Source organism: Amphiura filiformis, chromosome 6, assembly GCF_039555335.1.
Source record: "Amphiura filiformis chromosome 6, Afil_fr2py, whole genome shotgun sequence".
NCBI classification, from domain to species: domain Eukaryota; kingdom Metazoa; phylum Echinodermata; class Ophiuroidea; order Amphilepidida; family Amphiuridae; genus Amphiura; species Amphiura filiformis.
Window position 1 is genome coordinate 66330536 of NC_092633.1, and position 20484 is coordinate 66351019.

The 20484-nt window shown below is 37.5% G+C and overlaps 1 protein-coding gene across 1 annotated transcript in view; it reads left to right on the forward strand.

The window, feature by feature from the left end:
* The first annotated feature begins 12235 nt into the window (after positions 1-12235).
* The window catches only part of LOC140155858 (peptide-N(4)-(N-acetyl-beta-glucosaminyl)asparagine amidase-like), a 40338-nt gene continuing 32089 nt past the window's right edge, over positions 12236-20484 (forward strand). Inside the window, exon 1 of the mRNA XM_072178850.1 lies at positions 12236-12363. Coding sequence (XP_072034951.1) covers positions 12254-12363 — 110 coding nt within the window. The 5' untranslated portion in view covers positions 12236-12253. The remainder of the gene's footprint in view (positions 12364-20484) is intronic.

The window sequence follows — 20484 nt, forward strand, 5'->3', positions numbered from 1 at the left end:
CATTAAGTATGTTTAGCTGATTAAATACTTTTTTTAGCATTAATTGTGTGTATAGCAAATCATATATTCTGTTGTCAAATTATTAAATAGAAACAATGCTGATGATGGCACCAAATCATACCACGTGTCTACAAGACAACTTTCCCTCCATACTAAGCAGTAGCACTTCGCACATAAATGGATAAGGAAGTGTTAATGAGCAAAGCATATTACACAGTACACACACCTAGAATAAATGCCGGAATGAATATATTATTATAACATGTATAAATGGGATTCTTACATCTTAAATTAATATATTTAATTAGCAACATGCGACTGATCTGAATTAAAAACCCATTACCACGTAAAGGAGACAAGTAATATAGGGCCTATATATTTTTGAGTTTGATGTGTTTGCAGTATTATTATGCCTATGCATGCATCAGTTTGCGTTTTACATATTTACAGTAGCTTGAGCTCATTTATCATATTTCATATTTTAATAGATCATATGAGATCATCAAGGTGAGGAAGATCCATAGAACAGTGTACATATTAAAGGCCCATTCAGTGATTTGCTCATCCGGACGATCGTAAAAATCGGATTTTGGTATCTTTGTCATTGTCATAGATGTGTTAACATAGCCTGCGAGTGGTTCAGCCGAAAGCCGTGTATTTAAGACAAAATAAGACATTTTACATAAATCTGTAATTTAGATACTAACAGTATCTAAATTTAGCTACATGTATTTGAATGGGATTTCAACTTCGTCGGTATAGCTGTTTTCTTTGTTTTTTGCCAAATTTGTCATTTCAAAAATACCAAATGACTTATCCTTAACTTTTAAGCAATATTTATAAACAATTTTAATTTTTTTACACTTGCGCTGGGATCACTGAATGGGTCTTTAACCATACACTCCAAAAACTGTGTTTTACCGTAAACACATTACCTTCACTTTGTAAACATGTTTAGAAGCTACTCCTAAACATCAATGTTCAATGGGTAAAGATTATCTACCAATACTCTTAACATGTTTGATATTTAAACACTTTTACAAAGTGAATTCAGAGATGTTTTTAGAAAAGTGTTTAAATGCTAAACACTTTTTGCAGTGTACAGCGCTATATAGGAAGATTGTACAAAACATGAGATCTACGAAATGAATAATAATGAGCATTATAAAGCACTTTTGAATTAATGCATGTATCTTCTTTGACACCCTCAAAATATGAACGAGTTGTGTAAGAAGTACTTGCGTTCAATTTTAGCGTCAAGTTGCTTGTTGTGTTTAGTTTGAGTGGTGGTGATCATGATAACAAAGTCCATTTTGAGATCTCATTATTAATTTGTAAACCGCTAATTATAGCAACATTTCCAAATTCTCAGATTTGTAAAATGTGTAATTATTTAGTTAGCATTTCAAAGTCATATTATGAATAAAAAATAATCCCATCTTTTATAAAAGGTTATTATTATTATCATTATTATTATTGAAACAAGATAACTATAATACACTTACACAGCCATGTAAAGAGTACAATTACTGATATTACTCACAAATCTCGGCAATTTGGGCTCTGTCGTTTAGCATAATGCACTGGAAAAAAGTGATATCATCTCCGATATTTACATCTTTGTTTAAAATGGGTAAAATTCCAATTCGATGGATTTATGACAAGGAAAAAACCCATATTTTACGGGATTTTAGATAATGTTTGATAATGTTTGATAAAAAGGAAACCACACTCGAACAAATTTGAAAAAGAAAGAACAACAACAATACCAAAACGTTATGGCTTTATTCCATTAGCATTATTAAAACGTGCACATATTTTTCGCTCAGTTTCTAAAATATACTATATAACTTGTTATTATATATTTTGCAAAATATTTGTGGTTTTTGTCCATTGTTTTTTGTTTTAAATAAAAACGTGGCAGGTCAAAAATTGGCAGGTCAAATTATTAGCGTCACTAATATTATCTGCATGTCCGTGTCACTGACAACACAATGTATATTTTATTTTCATTATTATAAACATAAAGTCAAATATTAAATGACTATAACATTTTAAGAAACCTATGTGTATGTTATCACACGAGTTGGGCACAGCCCAACGAGTTGTGATCCGCCCTTGAATTGTGTTCCAATATCTGTGATAACATCCACTCCAATTGTGTTCCAATAATGGTTGGGAGCACACGAAAGGGAACACACAGAACTGTCAGACCACCTGTGAATAATGTTATGTTTTTCAAGACATAACATCCATTTTGCCGATAATGAGTGGGCAAAAGTCATACTTGTTGTAACCAATGTATAAGTGTGTTATCAACACTCGTTGGGTGTGATAACATACACATATACAAGTTGGATTGATAATCAAGCTAAAATTAGCGTTGCTTAACCTGTTACGGTCTAAAAAAGGGGGTTCTCAGAAGAAAATGGAAAGACAAGAAAGAGTGTTTTTTTGTGTGTGTGTTTTTCTTACACAATTAGTAGACTCTATAATGCGGAATGTTTTAAAAACAATTATTGCAATTTTTGCACACTTTCCCCCTGACAAATTAAGAAAAGATAAAAAAAAAAACCAAAAAAAACCAAAAAAACCTCAAAACATGGAAAAAATTCATGCGCTAGGCCTACACAAGGCCTTCTGAGACATTTTTTTGTCCTAAGGAACCCAAGTCCATTCGCTCTAACTAAGAGTGAAGGTTATGACTGCATTTGTTTAGGTTAATGGTTTACCTGATTGATTTCACTATAACCACAAGTTCCAATGGGGTACTCAGGAAGTCATAACAACGATAACAGATTGTATACAATATTTATTTTAACTATTTTAGTCTAAAATATTATGCCAATTTATCAGTAGTGATAGAAAAGCTCTCTAGTGTATGTGGTTTGGTTTTTATCAACATTGGGAATTATCAACTCCCAATAACCATGATAACCTTCAGAGTTAGAGCAAATGGATTTTAGTAACATTGACACATGCACTTTTAGATGACAAGAGTATAGAAAAGGGTAACGCTTACCGTGATCTTTTCCCCAAATAAAGACCTGCAACATCTGCTGGAGTGCAAGGATCAGGATTATCATCAGTGCCTACACAAGTGTTATACATCTGGTCACTTCCGATATTATCCGCAATACAGTCTGCGCATTCTGGAGACATATCGGCAGTGACGGAGACTACTATGAAAGCTAGAAGGAAAACCTTGGCGTACAACCCAACCATTTTCAAATACCGTATCTGATTGTCTTTTTAGTTTCTGCAGCTGATGTATCCAACTCGAGCATGCGTTTGAAATCAACTGAAATGAAAGTATACAGTTTATGATAGCTGATTAAATACTTTTTTTCATTGATATACTCGGATGGTAGTCTTAATAGCATTAATAGCGTGGAGCAAATTAGATATTCTGTTGTCAAATTAAAGGAAACAATAGTGAAGATGACACCGGATGATACTCGCTACAATCTGACAACTTTGTATCTGACCGCTGCGAGCGAGACGTGAAGCGTGGTAGCTCTAAAAGTCACCTGTGAATCGACAACTTTTAATTAACTAGTAGTATGTGTTACTGATACATCAATGCAATGTAAACCAAAACTTAATTATTTTATTACAATTAAAACTGAATTCGACAGTTTATAAAATAAATAAACAGGTTTGTTAATCCCTATCATTTAATAATGGTAAGAAACGGGGTCTGTAGTGCATATTTGCAAATGGCATTTCTACTCTAATGAGGCTATAATACGGAATGAAATTGAAGCTTGACAATCGCGAAGTCTTATTGTTTCTTCATCGAGCGAAAAGCGTTATTAGTCTTCGGAAGAGGGCATTGTATAAAAGTGTTATGAACAAACAAATCTATTAATTACTATTATTCAATATTAGTAAGAAAAGGGTGTCTGTCGAATATTATTTGCATTCTGAGGCTTTTAGCGATAAATATACTTCTGTAGTAAAGTCCTTTGTGGTATTTTGTCAGACGCAGAATGGGATAAATAGGCCTAACCAGTTGTGTTCTATTTGAAGCTATTGTTTTAGTTTAGTTACTCTAAATAAATCTAAAGTACATTCAGAATAATCGAGCTTTTGTTAGTTCGATAGTTCAAAATATTGTAAATATATAGATTTAGTAATAACAAAGGGAACATTATATTCAAATCATAACAAGACTTAAACATTTTTCAAAAGTTTACAAGTGAAATCTTTGCCATAATCATACACTAAAAATGAGTTAGCGCTTATCTTTTATCATGATTATACTGCCCTTATACGGTTAGTATATTGTAAAATTCCACTACCGAGTAACAAGTAGATTTTAAAGTACAAGAGAGTATACTATTATTGTCCTATCATACAGTACAGACTGTATCAAAATGATTGGTAGCCCTACCCATCAGTTTCCAGTGATCATGGTGATTATGGACAAGACTATCTCATCAATCAAAATACCGCATATATATAGCGCATGAAATGCAGCAAATTTGCAGATTAATGTTTTAATGGGTCATGCAACTACAAATTCTATTCATTTCAAGACAATCCAATCTTACACTTAGAAGAAGCAGACTTTTCAATGAACAACAAGCGAGAAGGTCCCGGAGATTGGGTCTGGGATGAGGTTTGTAAGGATTTAGAGAAGCAGATCTTGAAGAGATATGGCAAAGAGCAGCAACATGGCGTTGAGGAGAGGGAGATTGGCATTGAGCAACTTAAATTAAAGCAAGAGGTCATCATTAGAAAGATTCCAAGATTGAACGATGACCCGGACCATGCCCGTAACCAGGGGAGCTGGGGGACGCCTTATCACTTTTTGGTAAAAAAAAGAACAAAAAACACCAATCCTGGTTATGGGCCTGACCTGGACAGCAAACCGCGGCTGGACAGATTCCAGCCTGTTGCTCAGAGTGCTATTAAGGGAGTGCCAGGTGATGATCCCATACTCCAGGACTGGCTGGACCAGAGCAAAGTAAAGAGTACGTCGGGTATAGGGAGAAAAGGACCTGTATAGAGGAATCCAAATTCACGCATTCCTACACCTGACTAGCAGCCTTTAGTTGGGTAGCCGTCGGCTACAATGCACTCAAAATGTGAAATGATTCGGCCTTGGCGGAAATTTTAAACTGCATTCCATCACCCGTTTTACACCTTCCGCGAAAACACAGGTAGACAAAACAAAGATTAAAATTTACAACACAATACAGTTCCCTTCGACAAAACACACAGCTGGTCTATTCGCTGTTGAAGTGACATAATAATCGGATTAACTACACGCGGTATCTATGCATTGATGTACTTGCAAACAAAAGGACTATGTATGAATAGATGCGACGGGATTACCTGCGGAATTATCTCCATTATATATATTATTAGCTATTATTCTATTAACCCTCCTCGTCCTTGCATCTTCTCTAGGTGTTAGGCGGCTTTTATTTGCACAATAATATTGGACGCTCAAAACACCAGGTTGTCTGGTGCTAGCGGCTACCCAAAGATGTCCGACCAAATCCTGACCATGACTTGGCTCGTTGGATTCGTCTATACAGGATATAGCCTTTTTTTTTGGCTTTCTTGGAGATATGATCAATGTGCAGGTTCCAGGATAGATTACTAGGGATGTGGATTCCGAGAAATTTTATAATTGGAACCCTTTCAATAACTTGGTTATTCATGGTCAGCTGTAAATTAGACACCCCTTGTTTACATTAAAGCTACTTCATTAAAGTTGGGAATCCCCTCTTTTTTTTTCTTACGACATGGCATAACTGGGCATTAAACAGCAGAGATAAAAAAAATCATTTAGAAGCTGCTGACGAGGAAGCACCCAGAAAGCGATTAACCTCCCTGCTGAAGCTGGCCCTCGATCTAATGGCTGGAATTTGGGCAGGAAGAGAATTCCATAATTGGGCTGCAGATGGTAGAAATGATCTTTCATGGCTGACTGAGGTTTGATCTTGGGACTTCCACTTCTAGGTCATGTGATCTCACAGACCGTCGCAACCTGGGGTCATGGACATGGATGTCTGGCATCAGCTGGCATAACAACTCATCATGCGATGAATTTCGGTAGAAAAGGGCTCCTTGCCCCTTTGCCCTCCTGATTTTCTCTTTTATTTTTTGTCAGAGGGGCACTTTTTTCTTTCATTTTTTGTCAGGGGGTTACTCCGCCCCTGCCCCCGCTGGCTAACTTACTGTAGCGGGTCCCTATTATGGAGCCCTGAGGTACCCCAGCATTGATTCTTTTCAATCCAGACTCTCTCCCATTCGGGACGACCTTCAGTGATCTATCTTTGAGATACCGGTAGTCCGTCCGCCAAGCATGACGAGTACGGTACCTGAAAACCATAGTGCAGAAAGTTTCACAACCAGCCCAGGGTGCCACACACGGTCAAAGGCTCTGCTGATGTCAAGGCAGACGACCCGTGCTTCTTCTCTGTTGTTGAGTGAGTTGGCAAGACATCCGAATGAGAGACATACATGCGATCAAGCAAAATCAGTCGGAACCTCTTTTAGAGGATAGTAAAAAGCATTTACAAAGCTGCATTTTGCAATCAACAACAAGAATAAGGCTGCTGGTTAAAGCCATAATGTACGATTTTGAATAGATTCATCAGGTTTGTTCATTTTGGATTTTAGTTTGACAAAACCAAGTGAATATTTGGTACTCACTACAATATTTCGTCCTACTCGTCGGAGGACTTCATCAGGTATGACTGATATGGTCATCTGATCCACTTTCCCGGGAAACAAGTTTGAAAACCGGGAAACATACTTCTTAAGTCACGTACGATCCACTTTTGAAGTCTGCAAAAGAGACTAAGCAACTCCGGAAACCACACAAAAGAAACTTCGCGCGATGTCGCCAGGTCTGAACGCTGTACCCATGGAGCTTTTAAAGATGGAGAAGCAATAGATTATGTAACGCATTGTTCACTTGTGCCGATTTGAAATCTGACAAGCTATTCATCTAAAGGTACCTTTTGTTTGCTTTACGTAGCAGGCTACTGTCAATAAGTGATCAAACGAAAGTCGCGTGAAAGCACCTATTAAATCAATTGAATGCGCTTGCTGAATGATTACACATCAAGGCTGCCATGTCTGCATGTCTATAGTATACAAATATATACTGCCATGAGAGGTTCTGGTTAAAACTATGGGCCCGAGGTGAGATCAATAATACTATTTTCCTGAGGGGCGCAGCCCCGAAGGAAAATAGTATTAATTGATCTCAACGAGGGACCATATAGTTTTAACCAGAACTTCGAATAAAGGCAGTATATATTTGTTTTATATACTTCATTATTATGTTCTTTGTTCATTGATTGGTTAAAAGAAAATTATTTGACGTTTTGACTCTCCAGCTTCTATCCTCAGTGAACAGCACGACCAATTTAAGCACAACCTATATTTTGCCCTTCAAAAAAATCGAATAGGCCAAAATCAAGGTAACCAATTACAGCAGCGCGAAATCACGCTATGGCAGTTTCGCATGCGTGAACTGTTCCGTCGCATCGAATTCGCGCACGCGGAAGCCATGGTCAAAAGTACTATTTACGGCTTGGAGGTACTATTTACGGCTCATCCGGGACATTGAAAATACTATTTACGGCTTCGAGGTACTATTTACGGATAGGAGTACTGATGGTAGAACTATTTTTGGTCATGTGATCCACTTTTAACCAATCAATGAACAAGAATATATTAATGAAGTATATAATACTCACAGAGGAGTAAGATAGACAGAGCGCGTACCACCAGTCAAAGTCTCCGCCTCATCCGATAATGAGGGCCGATTGTTCCATGAAATGCGACAGGCGAGACTGCTACGCAATTACCGCGTATTTTCATTGTCTATTGCGTAATCGCGAAAGCACGCAACGCTCAATCGCGTATACGCGAAGGCACGCAGCGTTGGCGTGATTGTTAGACACAGCACGATCGAACAATCGGCCCTCATGAATATGCGAGAACTGGTAGCATACAATACACGGGGACTTTGACTGGTGGTACGCGCTCTGTCTATCTTACTCCTCTGTGATAATACTAAATAATGGTAATTGGATGTACTCTGGAGCTACTCCGGATTACCCCCAGGGCTACTCTGTAGCGGTGTACCGTAACGCGAGTCAAAAATCCGTGGACTACTCCTATCCGGTTTTCCACGGTGTACCTCCCGTAGAGACAGCCTATAGCGGAGTACCTCTAGAGGTACTCCGTAAAAATGTGTGATGATCTGTTGCCAGATTGAATGCTATTTTCTCAATTTAGCTTTATTGTATGCTTTTATTAGGATATATTAGGGATTTTTGTTCTTTCTTTCTTTCTTTTTTTATTATTTTTCAAATATATGTTAATAGTATAATAATAGAAAATAGTAAACAAGTAAATAGGACTACACAAATACATAAACAGGTTCAGAAATAAGCAAGTAAAATTAATGAAGTAAATAACTGACTAAATAAATTTATCAATGGATAAACAAGTAGGCCTAAATAAAATAATAGGTAGGCCTAATTAAATTAACAAGTAAAAACTAAACAATTAAGAAAGTAATTAAGTAAACATGTATATTAGGTCTAAATAAAAAATGATTTTAAAAACAAATTGCGAAGAAGTCGTACTGTCGTTAAACAAAAGAACAAGTTTCTACAAAGGAAACAACCACTAAATGGAAACAAAATATCTCCTTGACATCGACAACGGTGATTCTCGCTCCGTGTGGCTGAAAACGATTCATGACGCCCTATGCAAACGTGCAAACATGGTCAATCAATTAATCAAAACAACAAACATTCGCTTTGCTAAAAATAACTAGGTACGCGCACTAGTACGCGGCCGATTACGCGTTCGGCGAGTTGTTTACCGCTGCCGGTCAATGACCCGTTTGGCTGCGGTTGTACACCGGAGCTGACTTCGGTGTTACTCCAGGGTTGGCTCGTGGCTGACAGTGACAGCTATCAGATGTACTTCAGAGTAGCTTCTTAAGAGTACCTTTGGAGTAGCTCCGATATGGCGTATCCAGAAGTTGGCACTAGTGTAGCACCGGAGTTGGCTTCTAGACAGACAATGGATGGAGTAACAGCGAAGTAGCTCTGATATGGTGTATCCACTATGGGGTTTGCTAAGGTGTAGCTACTTCGGAGTAGCTTCAGAGTAGCTCTATTAAGGTGTAGCTTCATGGCTACACCAGGTGTAGCTGCAAAGGTAATCTGCCGCGGGGGTAAACCGTGAATGAGAATCTGGATGTGTACGTATACATGTAACATAATAAGTATACCGGTATAGGCCTATATAAAAGTTGTTTCACAAATTGACATTTTATTTTATTTTAAGAAGGAGAATGTCATAAACAGTGGCGTACTGAACAGCTCTTCTGTAAGAGGTCTAGACTGGCCCCCAGTCTCGGTTCGGTTCCATCTCTGGATAATGTAACAATAAATAATTACGTAATGCCCTATGAAAAAAAATGCCAACTCCCCCCCCCCCCTTATTTTCTTCAATGCCAAAAACCCATTCCTCTTCATCCACAAATCGACGCCACTAATTACACCCACCACAGTCAACCATGCAGCAATATAGAAATATACTCGTATTATAAGTGAACGCGAAAGTCCATTGAGCGCTGATTCCGAGACTGGTCCAATCTGTTAGAGATCTCACTTCCAAATATTCGTTCAACGAAGCACGGTGATTCCGATGTCAATTACGAAAGCCCGCCCCAGTTTCAATTCAAATATGGTAGCACAAAGCTATGCCGCGGGATGTGACGCAAGATCGGATGGGACACTTGTCAACAACTGAGAGGTATTGAGCTCAAGTGGCACGCGTCTGATAGACCCATGGTACGCGCAATAATAAAAGGCAACCACTCGACTCGGACTTAGGCCTATTGTCCATATTGCGTACATTATCCACCTAGGTTTCAGTATCATTGAGGTATAGGACTTTTTATTTTTTCGGAGAAGAGCAGGTAGGGCAACTACTTGATTATATTTCTACATGTTCATACTACATACTCTGAAAATTTTAGAAAATTTGCACGAGTCCGTTTTTTTTAAATCACATTTTTGTTCCTAAATTTGGGGTTATAGCGCCCTCAACGGGCACTCTCTCCATAGGGCTACATGTAAAGACCAGTTATAGACAAATGGCCCTAAAATAAAACGGACTCGTGCGAATTAACTGAAATTTTGCATATGATGTAGATTTAACATCTGGAATGTAATGCAAGTGATGTCATTGCTGCTCTTCTAAATTCATTTTTAAAATGTCCGCCTCAGACCAAGGTGTATCGCGTGCGGTTTGCAAATGTTTGCACATTATTTAGCTAGGGAAGCCTTTTCAAATATCCCCGCGCTGCCAAGCTGCGTTGATTGGTCGGATACAATATCGTTGTTTAGTCGCTTACACAAACGTTAATGTAGTGAAAACATGGACGTGGTATATAGAAAGATTGCGTGACTCCAAATCCGTAAAAGTGAACTTCCAGCAGTTTGTGGGAGCTGGAAGTCAAATTGCCTACAGACTGGGAGGGTCCGTGTATTGGGTTGATTTTTAATGCTATGTAATCTACATTACCAGTCGTTCTCCACGGACCCGAGGGAGGGTCTATAAGAGGTCTGGATGGGATGAGGGAGGAAGAGGTGAAGGAGGGGATATGAAGAATGAGAGGGGGACTGGAGGAAGAGAGAAAGAGGAAGAAATGAAGAGAAATATATAAATAAATAGTAGAAGTAAATAAATAGAAATGTAAGGAAAATGATAGGAATGAGAGGGGACAAAAAGGGGGACTGCTCTATTAGTAGCAGAACATGACTATTTCCGGGGTGCAATATTTTTTTCCCGTAGTTAAACCCTAACCCTAACCTATAACCCGTTATTGCGTTCACATTTATCCCGATTGATTTTATTACTTTATCATATTTTGTAACAGCCTACATAGATACTAATTTCGGGGTATCACAGCTACAAAACTACTAAGTTGATTATTGTGTCAAATTGTGTCTTGATCATTGAGAGACGTATATCAGTACTTAGTTTAAAAGGTCAGGGCAAGTAATCACAAGAACCACCCAACCGAGAACCGCGAAATCTAGTGTTGTAGGCCTATAATTATATGCCTTTAGTAACAGGATGAATGTGTCCATGTGGTCTTTGTGCATATTGAGTATCCCTAGCCCTGGTCCTCCCCAGTCAACCGACAGGAGGGGGGCACTGCCCCAGATTCACTGGCTTACGCCATGGCTAGGCTATAAAGTATACAGGCCTAGGCTAAATCATGAGTGTGGTCAGCAGTCAGGGGGTAAGGAGGCAGTTACTATTACCACCGCACGCCCGCACATTATGCAAGTGAGTTTGATTCTGTGCAGGTAACTTTTCAAATGTAAGTGCATGTAGAATTTTAGTCGTGGCACAGTTGGAATCAGAAACATACAATGTGCGTGCCACTAAATAAAATAGGCCTATCCCCCGGGGCCTATCCCTTACGAAATGACACCAATGTTTACTTTTCATCTGTAAAAAAGATGATTAGTTTCACAGCACAAACTTCTTATTTTATATGGTTAAATTGTGTGCAAGTTACTTTCACTTTGTGCAGGTAGATTTTCTATGTTACCTGCACAAAATAAGTAACTTTTTTTCTAGTAAATTGAACACTGGAGGGACTGGGCAGCGGACTTGACCCTCCATGATCCACGGTCCGTCCCACTTGTCTCAGTACGCCACTGAGAGGCAGTGGCGGCACTACGGGGGGAGTTGCCAACAACTTCCACTGTTTGCTGCAATTTTTAGTGCAAAACTGGTTGATTTGGCCATGCTGAAATCGGGGCTGAAATTCACTTTCCCCCCATGCCTCCCCCGAAAAGGGTTTCAGGCGCTAGCGCCCTAAAAGCAGCACATTTTGATGTATAGTACCATTTTTTCAAAATTTGTTATGCTTTATCAAATTTTTCCGCCCTTTTTTATTTACTAATTCTTTTTGCCGCCCCTAGTTTTTGCCGCCCCTGTTTTTGCCGCCCCTTCTTCTTCCGCCGCCCCTTCATTTTGGCCGTCCCCTGCTTTTACCCCGGGGGGCTGGCGCCCCCCCAAAAAAAAATACGCGCATGGATGAGGGAGAGGAGGCTGAGAATTTACAGGAATTTACCTTAGAAAAAATAATCCGAAATACCAGTCGCTCTTAAAACAACGACTGGTATTTGAGACTATTTTGTTATGCACGTTATACCGATTTTCCGATTTTCATTTTGTGATGGCTTTTGCGGAAGGAAGTTCTGCTATTGGGCAGCTCACCGGTAATTCTTCGGCCGTCGTTCTTGATGCATCAGACTTACTTTTGAGATACGCTAACAATGTTATCAAGTATGTATTTTAAACAATTTAATTTTGACCGGTTATGGTGTCATGTCAGTCCCCGCAGTCACATTTGATCAGTAAGCTTACGCACGGTCATGAATGCTGTCGAATTCGACTACCTTGTTATTTAGCCTAGGCCAGGGTCATGTTTTTTATACTGGGCACAACAAAGGGTGGATTTGTTGCATTCTTACTCATCAAGACGTGTTTACATGCATGTAGTGTGTTTATTTGATATTTATTATGAGCTTGTCTAGTTAAGGGGGTACTACTAGTACTACACCCCTGTCCAATTTTGTGCCTATTTAATATTTTTGCATTTTTCTCAAAAATCATAGTGCATTGCTGTGACAAGAAAGATATGTATATTATGGGCAAGGACTACAACTACTGCACTAGAAATTTTATTTCAGCACAGACAACAGTCTGGGAGTTACAGTCAAAAATGAGGGAAGACCAGTATTTGATCAATAAATCAATAACTACTTGCCTTGAGTTGCTGAATTTTCAGTGCAGTAGTTGTAGTCCTTGCCCTATAATATACTACATATCTTACTTGTCACCAATGCGCTATAATTTATGAGAAAAATGCAAAAATAGGCACAATTTGGCCAGGGGTGTAGTACCCCCTGAAGGAACTTAATGGCCATCTGATTATGTGGTCTGCACTTAACAGAAGGAAGGAGGAAGAAAGGAACTGGTGTTCCCAATAGGGTGGTGTTGTTTCGTTTTGAAGTAAAAAATGACTTATTTGTAAGAAGGAAACAACTTTAGTCTGTTTCAATACTATGAAATTTGCATTCATTTTTAAAGCCTGGAAAGTTCTCCTTCATTTGGTACCAAAATATTCTGTGATTTAAAATAAAGAAGTTGCAAGTAATTAAAGGCCCATTCAGTGATTTGTTCATCCGGACGATCGTAAAAATCATCAAAATTCAGATTTTGGGACCTGGATCTGGTTGTCATCGTCATAGATAGTGTGCTAACATAGCCTGTGAGTGGTTCAGCCGAAAGTGGTGTATTTAAGACAAAATACTTCATTTTACATAAATCTTATTTAGATACTGACAGTATCTAAATTAGCTACATGTATTTGAATGGGATTTCAACTTCGTCAGTATAGCCGTTTTCTTTGTTTTTTGCCAAATTTGTCATTTCAAAAATACCAAATGACAATTTGAATGACTTATCCTTCACTTTTAAGCAATTTATAAACAATTTTAATTTTTTTACACTTGCGCTGGGATCTCACTTCTTATTTTTTCGGTTTTGTAGTGTCCCTGGACCTAGACCTAAATGCTAGGATCATTCATGGTTGACCTAAAAAAAACAAAAACAAAAAAAAAAAACAAGATATTTTGTTATTTTTAATATGAAAATTGGTAATTTGTATTCATGTCATAGTCTATTAATGATTTCAAAATGCATTCAAATTCAATACATTTTGAAATCATTAATAGACTATGACATGAAAAATAATCTTAAATGGGACAAAAACATCATGGAAATTACTAAAAAGGCCAACCGCAGGCTGTACATGCTGCGCATGTTAAAAAAGTTCGGTTTTAACCATCAAGGAATTTTACATCTTATTCTGAAGCACTGCAGGATTGTGACCTGGACTCTCTCTGTGACAGGAGGGTGGATCATTGTCTAAGGTTTGCCGAAGGGCTCTCCAATAATCCTAGAACAAATGATTTACTACCCCTGTCAGGGCAGGGTCCATGGTATAACCACATAATGCTAACAAATTGTCCCAGCTTTTTACCAGAACCTCGCTTCCAGGGTAGTCCAGTTCCATATTTTATTAGTTTATTGAATAGTTAGTTTTTTTCACACTACCGCTCAGGGCTGTCCTGCTAACTTAATTCATTCAGCCCCTATATGCCACTATTGATTTTTTATGAAATTTTATCCCTTTTTAATTTTTATTTACATAACTTATTTGATACTGATGTGTGATAAATTGTGTATTGAAATGTGTCATGTGCAATATTGTAATTTTGATTGTTGTATATAATATCATATATTTTGATGTGTTTTAAAATTGTAAGTTTACATGTAATTCAGCCTTAGGGCTGCGATATGAAATAAAATAAACTTTACTACTACTACTATATTACATGAATACAAATTATCAATTTTCATATAAAAAATAACAAAATATCTTGAAATTTTTTTTTTTTTTTTAGGTCAACCATGAATGATCCTGGCATTTAGGTCTAGGTCCAGAGACACTACAAAACCGAAAAAATAAAAAACTTAACTTTTTTTTGCAATTTCGGGTACCCGGTTACCCGCCCGAAAATTGCGGCGGGTACCCGGGTACAAAATTATCCGAAAATGCCAGGCCTAGGGTACACGCTGTGATCTCCGTTCGATCTTCATGAGTGAGCAGCAAAATCACCACGGTGATACGCAATAACTGCAGCGTGGCAAGCTGCGCGTAGTGTCCGACGCATGAACACACAGATCATTTTGTACCCACAAGATGGCGAAAGGCTGATGGCCTCTATTGTGATACGGAATTGGGATACGGATTGCATGTAAAGTCTATGGGAGAAAATGTGCACCCAGTTCATCAAGGCTTATCTATATCAGAACAATGAATGAAACCTTTAAATAATATACGTGTAAAGCTAATCAGTTGTACTCGACTTTTATACCAAATTCAATTGTTTTGTGTTCTTGTTAATGAAGTACTGTAATTAATTAATTAATTAATTTTAATTACCCCATAGACCAACAGCTTTTAGTTCCTGGGACACGGATTGCGTACCATCTTACATTGAAACACTCATAATTTACAAACTATAGACCCTATCACAGCAAAATTATACATTTTCTTAGAGGAAAAAGTCTATTCTTTCCAAAAATGGTATCTATTTCCCTTTACAATCAGGGTACACAGATTGTCTCACTGGGGGTGAAAAATGAAGTGTCTAGTTTTTCCTCAATTTATTTGTTTTTGTGTTGTAGATGGGTCAAATAGGAAATCTGTAAAATTTTTAGGCGTCAAGTGTTCAGAGTTTCAAGTTATGCCAGAAACATGTTTTTGATACACATGTTTCTGTATACCTAATTTTTCGGAGAGGACACATTTTGACGGAAACCTGACGTCCAACTTTCAAACATGTGATACATGGAAACTAAGTGTAAGTGGACTAAGTGTTTATTATGAGTTTGTAGGATATCTATAAGTGTTTTTCAAGAAAATATAATTTTAGTCTTGGGTCAATTTTAACTATGGATTACGAGCTTGTATTCGGAGAGGACATTTTTTGACGGAATTTTCAACATAAATTTGAAGAAATGGAATTAATGAAACAGTCGCAATCTTATGTGGTTCTCAATTTTGAACAATCATGTTTCAAACATTACTTCTGAACTGTCAAAATATGTTTTTATGTTATTGCTGGCAGTGATATATCATTTGCAAAGTTCACAAAGGTCAAATGAGACGGCTATTTTGTCCCAAAATCATACAGAAATGTATATTTTCATCATTTGCTAAGCATTTCAAACAGTTTCTTTGTGGCTGTAGGTGGAACTAATAGGGGCCAATAATTAGGCATGTCAACTTTTAATCATAAGTTAATCTAATATTTGAAACAGGGCACAATATGGTGCTCAGCCCAATCATGATGAACCCATTTCGCTGAACTCAAAATTATACTGATGTTTGTTAAAATGAAGGTTATTAATTATTTTAAACTGTTGTGATTTGGTAGTTCACAGCATCTTACGAATGGTAGTGAGCTTTGGCAAAAACTGCATTGCTCAATTCATAGCAAGCGTAGAAGAATTAAAATATCACAGATATACTTTTATAGGTGCTGCGTTCTTGAGTTACGTTGTAAAGAGGGCTGAAACAACAACACTTTTGTAAAACGTACATAACTCATTAACAACAATAAATTAAGCAAGTTTGCAAAGTATATACGATTTGTAGAATTAACTTTTGCAAAACATCAAGGTGTTAATTTTCAATAATATATTGATCTAGATAATGCCAATCGATTTTTAGGTTGCTTCGACCAACAATATCTCGTCTACCCTTAAAGTATTCAATAGTAAAATGGTCATCAAGAATTAGTGACAATAAAAGTAACTGAATGCAACATTATCTTGCATAATTATAATGGCTTACTTTAATACTGAACAATTCTGATTTTGGAATATACCAGTTTATTGATAGCGAACCCCGAAAATCCGACTATGGACTTTGAATTTCAAGCAGAACTTTGCTCTCTAAAAACACACAGTCAAGCATACTTGTTTATCAGTCCATTAACCACAAGTACTAAGCATGGTATAGTACAAGACGCGCTAGATGTTTGATGAGAGATTAACTTTCGCGTCAACACAAAAGCACCGCAAATACCACAGATAGTTGTGTACGGTGTAGTTAATGGTAATGGCGCGGGCCCGGAAGATTTAAACAATAGCGAGATATGGGCGACCAATCACAAGGCAGATCCATTTAAAGATGCATTACATCATGGCCAATTTTAGTTAGGCCAGAAATTGGCCTAACTCTCTAGTCCCGTGTTAAAAATCAAGGCAAAGTCAGTAGTCCACTTGGGAAGCTAACAAACAGAGGGAGTGCGGTGACTGAAAAGATCAGATATCTATGTGAAAATCTATCAGTTGCATACAAATCAATATAAATCAGAGTTTTATGCTTTTAAAATGTAATGGCCAGAGTATGCAAAATGGGCAAGTGGACTACGGAAAAGTCTAGAGGCGATGCTACTTGTTAACATCATTTTCATGCATACAAGAATTTGCAAAGACTTGCCCCTACTGACATTTAAATGCCATTTTTGGAAAGACTGCACATTTTTCGGGTGGTAACCGGGTACCCGAAATTGCAACAACAACAAAAAAAAAAAAAAAATTTTAAAGTTATTTTTCCCGGTTTTGTAGTGTCCCCGGATCTAGACCTAAATGCTAGTCTGGATTGTTGAGCTTATTTTACATTCTAGTTACATGTACCTCAATCATGAAAATTTGCATCTCCAGTGACAAATAAGGGGTGTTTTGAAGAAATTTATATAGATTTTTGACCACCCTGTATCTACATAATTGGAAGTACTTGACCACCATAAATTCATATATATGACTGGGTGGGCAATTAAGTTAGCTATATTAAACATTTGTCAAATTTTTACATTATCAATGTACGTCGAGGGGTGACACCCCTAACTGAATTATTATTTTCATCCTTATTTTGCTTGTTACACCCTGTATATTTTATGGGTCACCCTGTATTAATGACTCCCATTGTATCGATTCTGAAATCATCTGAATATATGCTCTCAGAATATACATTTGTATACCATACTTTAATTGGGTTCTAATGTAAACTTTTGAAGTAAATAGTACCAAACCTGTAAAAGCATGTGATTCGCTTCCAAAATGCCATAATTCAACAACTCTTGAAATTGAATATTTTAGGAGAACTAGTGGACCTATTTTGAAATTTGACAACATGAAAGGTTAAAAATTTATAGTTTTTGTGTAAAATTGGTCAAACATGGCCGAAAATGCCCCAAAATGCCATCGTCATCCATTTTATTTCCCCAAAATATGACTAAGGTCAAATTTTGGTATAGATTGGACGGGTGGTTTCTGATTTCTGGCTAAGACTCTATGCGCGGGCCATATCTCCCAAAATATGCAGAAAAAAAGCTCAAACTCCATATGGCTTGCCATTCTGAAAACGGAAGTAAACATTGAGCATATCGCTCATTCTACAAAATCCGTGCCAATCCACTAAAAAAATAGAAAAAATAAAAGTTGTTCAAAAAGACCTGCTTTTTGTGTTTTTAAAAGTAAATGTATCACTACTTTCAGATGTAAAAAATTGCCAACACCACTTGCCTATTTTTCTTTCAAGAAGTCATGATGTTTTTAACACTAAAACTCAATGTAATGTGAGCTACGTTACCGACTATAAAATGGGCTGGTTTTACTCAATCCAAGGTCATAAAAAGCAAATTAAAGATCACTTGAGTGAAATGTAAAACAGATTTAACCATTTCATAGAAGTTTTGAAGATGCTTAAATGAGTGTGTAACGTAGCTCACAGTAATGTAGTTCACTGGTTTTTAATGTTTTTAATGTGATTTGCGAACGTTAGAACATTATGTCGGTTAATTCTAATATAAATGGGGTTCGACCACTGGTAGCTTTCACATATTATTAGGAAGTACATGTAATACAAGTGCATCATTGGCGTACGCAGGGGGGGTGTTACGTGTGTGAAACACCCCCCTTGGGTTTGTCCAAAAAATAAAAATGGGGGAGAAAAGGCAAAGAAAGAGAGAGGAAGAGAGGGAGAGAAAGAGAGAGAGAGAGAGGGAGAGAGAGAGAGAGAGAGAGAGAGAGAGGAGGGGAGGAGAGGAGAGGAGGAGATGAGCATGGCATAGGGGACATAATATCAAATTATCCTATAGATGTCTTAACTATACCCCACTCAAATTTTTCTCTCCCCTATACCCGGTATTGACTGACGGGCAACGTACGTAAATATGTCGATTAATTTTAACACCCCTCCCACACACCCCCACATCCCCATTTAATTGTTAATTGACATGGATATAGGGCCTACATGTTAACACCAACACCTCTCCATATCGTCACACCCCTACCCCGCCCACGTACGTACGTCAAGGTTTTAACTGTGCGAATAGAGGTCGTGCCCTCTTTTCTGTTCGAAGCAATGATTTAAATAGTGTAAAAATTATGCACCAAATGGCTTCAATCGGACCTTCATTTTGCAAAATTTTCCAACTTCTGCAGGAGGGAAAACTCTTGTTCACGAAAGGCTTCACGGGCCGTTATTTCACCAATTTTCGGCTTTTTCAATCTAAAATTTTACACACTACGGTGCCAAAATGGTCCGCCAAATCGCCTCAATTAGGTCTTCATTTTGCAAAGTTCCTTCATTCTGAAGGGGGGGCATTCTGTGTAGTGGATAAACAAGTAGCCATTTTGGCTTCTGCTTTCGACATTTACCAATTTGTAACACAATTTATATATAGGCCTACAACTTTAAGTAAGACTTGTTCACGAAAGGCTTCATGAACCGTCATTTCTCAAATTTTCGGCTTTTTCAAATTAAAATTTTACACACTAATAGTGCCAAAATTGTCCACCAAATCGCTTCAATTAGGTCTTCATTTTGCAAAAGTTTCTAAATTCTGAGGGGGGCACATCCACCCTCAGACACCCCCCTGCATCGCACAGGCGCGACGGGATGACGGCTACGCGGTCATCTCTTTATTTTGTTAGTTTTTTATCATCACACCCCCTTAAGAAATTCCTGCGTACGCGCATGAAGTGCATACTATAGAATCCTGGTAACGTAGCTCACCAATCTTAACATGGTCGGTCGAAATTTCAATGTTTACAACATTTCTATGCCAAAAATGCTACAGCATCACGATTTTTACTGTGATTTTAAAAACCTATGAGTGTTTCCTTTCAAAACCGCAAATTACATTGATACCTCTGTTTTACTTCTTTCCAATAACGTGTGTTAAAAAGGGTAACGTAGCTCACAGCGTTTTGGTGGAAAGTGCAATTTATTTTAGAATTACACAAAGACATTTTAATCACTAAAATATAATGTTGATCAAACAATATGATGGTGCGTTATCTAATTAAAAAACAACAAATATGTAAAGAAATCGCATTTATTCAAAGAAAATATTCAGGTTTAGATGTGACACTTGAGCTGTGGAAACGCATTTTTAGCGATTTTTGAGCCTTTGCAAGGGTTAATCAGGCTGAAGAAAGCATTTAAAGTATGGAAAACTATATATGTCCGTGTAGATCTCGTTGAGTTCTACCAGAAAAACAACATATTTGATGCCCTAAATGCTCGACAAAGTTTTTGTGGACCAAAGAATGGAAAAAAGGCTATTGGCACCGGATTTTGTAGAATGAGCGATATGAGTGAGAATCAATTTTCTGCAAAAGCGATCGAGTATCTGAGGTAATTTTGTGAAATTTGCAATTGGGATTCTCAGCAGAGGCTTTACATGAAACTGCCAATAATATGCAAGTTTACCTGAAGGATCGGTAATAATTACTAATTTGTTTTATTTTGTTAGTAGT